Source organism: Mesoplodon densirostris, chromosome 7, assembly GCF_025265405.1.
Source record: "Mesoplodon densirostris isolate mMesDen1 chromosome 7, mMesDen1 primary haplotype, whole genome shotgun sequence".
Lineage (NCBI taxonomy): Eukaryota > Metazoa > Chordata > Mammalia > Artiodactyla > Ziphiidae > Mesoplodon > Mesoplodon densirostris.
In genome coordinates, this window is record NC_082667.1 from 2,809,340 (window position 1) to 2,811,541 (window position 2,202).

The following is a 2,202-nucleotide window of genomic DNA, read 5'->3' on the forward strand; positions in this document are numbered from 1 at the left end:
CGAAGAGACTGCAAGCTAGATGGGCTTGTACGGCAGCTACAGCTTGTGAGCGACCCCCTCCCCCCAGAGTCCGCTATAAAAAATAAATTTACATTTGTCGATAACCAGATGCGAGTGAGGTGCCTTTGGCATAACCAATAACCGAGCTAGCGCGTGGCAGAGCGGCCCACGCCTCGACATAAATAGAAAATATAAGTTAGTATAACTTTAAAAACTTTTTGTACAAATATACATGTTTTTTTCCTTTTTTCCTTTTTTTTTTCTTTTTTCATTTTTTTGCACTGAGTTTCAGCAGAGATTAAACATTTTATATAAATGACTCTTAAAGCTTTACACCTTGGGACCAGTGTACTCCTCGTGCAGAATACATTTAGATATAAAAGACGTTATTAATACATTGCACAGTTTTCAAACTTTAAACACAAAACCGAACGCTGCTCCGTGGCAGCTGCCGCCGGTTGCTGCTACATGGACGGTCCCAGCCGAGGCCCAGCGCTCCTCTCCTGTCCGCTGCCCAGCGGGCTCCCTCGGGGCTCGTTGGGAGCGAGGCTGCGGGAGAGAAGTGCGGTGAGAGAGCGGCGACAGAGTGGCCGCCGGGACCCCGCGGGGCGCCCCTCCCAGCCCACCCCGTCTGCCGCGCTCACCTCTCATCGCAGCCGCTTGCGCGGGGTTTGCTCAGCCGAGCCGACGGCTGGAGCGGCGCCGGGCGCGGCGCATCCCGCGGGAACCTCGTTCGACGCCTTGGCTTCGGGCGCGGGTCTCTTGCGCTTGGCGAAGAAATCTGCGGGCGACAGCGCGCGCGGCCGGTCAGGGCGGGGCCGGCCGGGGAGCCCAAGAGGGTGCCGGGAGGAGGCGCGGGCGGCTGGCCGGCCGGTGGGGGGGCGCCGTCCCCGCCCGCGCCGAGGTCCGCGGCGGGTCAGCTTTGTTTACGTCGCCGCGCAATGTGCTGTGTAAGCATTTCCCCTTGTCCCGCGGCCAAGCCCCCCGGGGCTACCGCCGCGCTTAACCCCCTCCGCGCCGCGATCGCCGCGCCCGGCCGCGCCCGAGGAGGGTCTCCAGTGGCCGGGGCGAGGATCGCGCTCGGAGGGGGCCAGAGCGCGCCCTCCCAACCCTCCCGTGCGAACCTCTCCGGAGCACAACAACAGGGCGGGGACGGGGTGCGGGCGCTGCCTCGCCCCGCGCGCTGCGGGCCCTTTAACGCCACGGAGGAGGCGGGGACCAAGAGAGGCCCCCGAGGGCCTGGGAGCCCGGCCGGCCGGACAAAGCAGGGCCGGGCCGGGCCGGGCCGGGGCGGGGCCGCGCGGGACTCACCGGAGATGAGAGGCCCGGACAGCTTCTTGATCGCGGCGCCTCCGGCGGCGGCAGTGGTGGCAGCGGCGGCGGCAGTGGCGGCGGCGGCGTTGGTGTTGGTGGCAGTGGCGGCAGTGCCCGGCGCGGGGCGCCCCGAAATCCCTGAGTGCGGCGGCTCGGCCAGGGGCTCCTGGCTGCGCGGCGGCGGGACCGCCTCCGGCTCAGAGCTCTCCTGCGGCGCCGGGGCCGGGGCCGGGGCAGGCGCTACGGACGGGCCGCTGGACGGCGACGCCGGCGCCTCCCCGAGGCCGTCGAGGGACTCATCGGCCGGCGGCCCGGAGGGCGGGCTATCGCCCGCGCCGTCCGGGCGGGGACGAGGCGCCAGGAGCAGGCGACAGCGCCCCACCTGCACCGTCTCGCGGTAGAAGGCGGGCACGGAGTCGCTGTCCACCTCGGTCCACTGCAGGCGCCCGGGGCCCCGCAGTGGCACGTCCTGCTGGAAGTTGTAGTCCCAGCGACGCTGGTCCTCGGCGCTCAGCTCGGCCAGGCGCATCTGCAGCTCGCGGCTGAGCTCCTCGTGGTCCACGGGCCCGAAGAGGCTGCGGCAAGCGCTGGTGCGCGCGAACAGGGGAAAGGTGCGGCGGGCGACCAGGCGCTCCATTGCCGACGCGCTGCGGAGATACGCATCGGACTTTTCCGGGGGCTGCGCGGGCCGGGCGACGGGAGAGGAGAGGAGAGGAGAGGAGGAGGAGGAGGAAGAGAGGAAAGGAGGGCGGAGGCCGGGCGCAAGTGAGACCCCGCGCGCCGGAGTCTGCATTTGCAAAGGGACGCGGTGGGAGGGCGGCGCGGCGGCTACCTGGCTGTCGGGCCGTGGACTGCTCCTGAGTCTCGCTCGCTGTGTCGTCCGGCCGG

At 68.3% G+C, this 2,202-nt stretch overlaps 1 protein-coding gene across 1 annotated transcript; it reads right to left on the reverse strand.

Annotated features, from left to right (window-relative positions):
- Positions 1-459: 459 nt before the first annotated feature.
- CDKN1C (cyclin dependent kinase inhibitor 1C) lies at positions 460-2,202 on the reverse strand. The gene is made up of 4 exons (XM_060104850.1): positions 2,147-2,202; positions 1,312-1,961; positions 645-781; positions 460-549 (listed from the first exon to the last, which is right to left on the reverse strand). Exons 2-3 carry the CDS (start codon positions 1,949-1,951, stop codon positions 648-650), a joined length of 774 nt encoding a protein of 257 aa, XP_059960833.1. The 5' UTR covers positions 1,952-1,961; positions 2,147-2,202; the 3' UTR covers positions 460-549; positions 645-647.

Excerpts from the sequence above, each read along its gene's own strand:
- CDKN1C (XM_060104850.1), bottom strand. The coding sequence starts at position 1,951 with ATGGAGCGCCTGGTCGCCCGCCGCACCTTTCCCCTGTTCGCGCGCACC. Across the intron at positions 782-1,311 it reads GTCCGGGCCTCTCATCTCCG|ATTTCTTCGCCAAGCGCAAG; the intron begins GTGAGTCCCGCG and ends TGTCGCCCGCAG.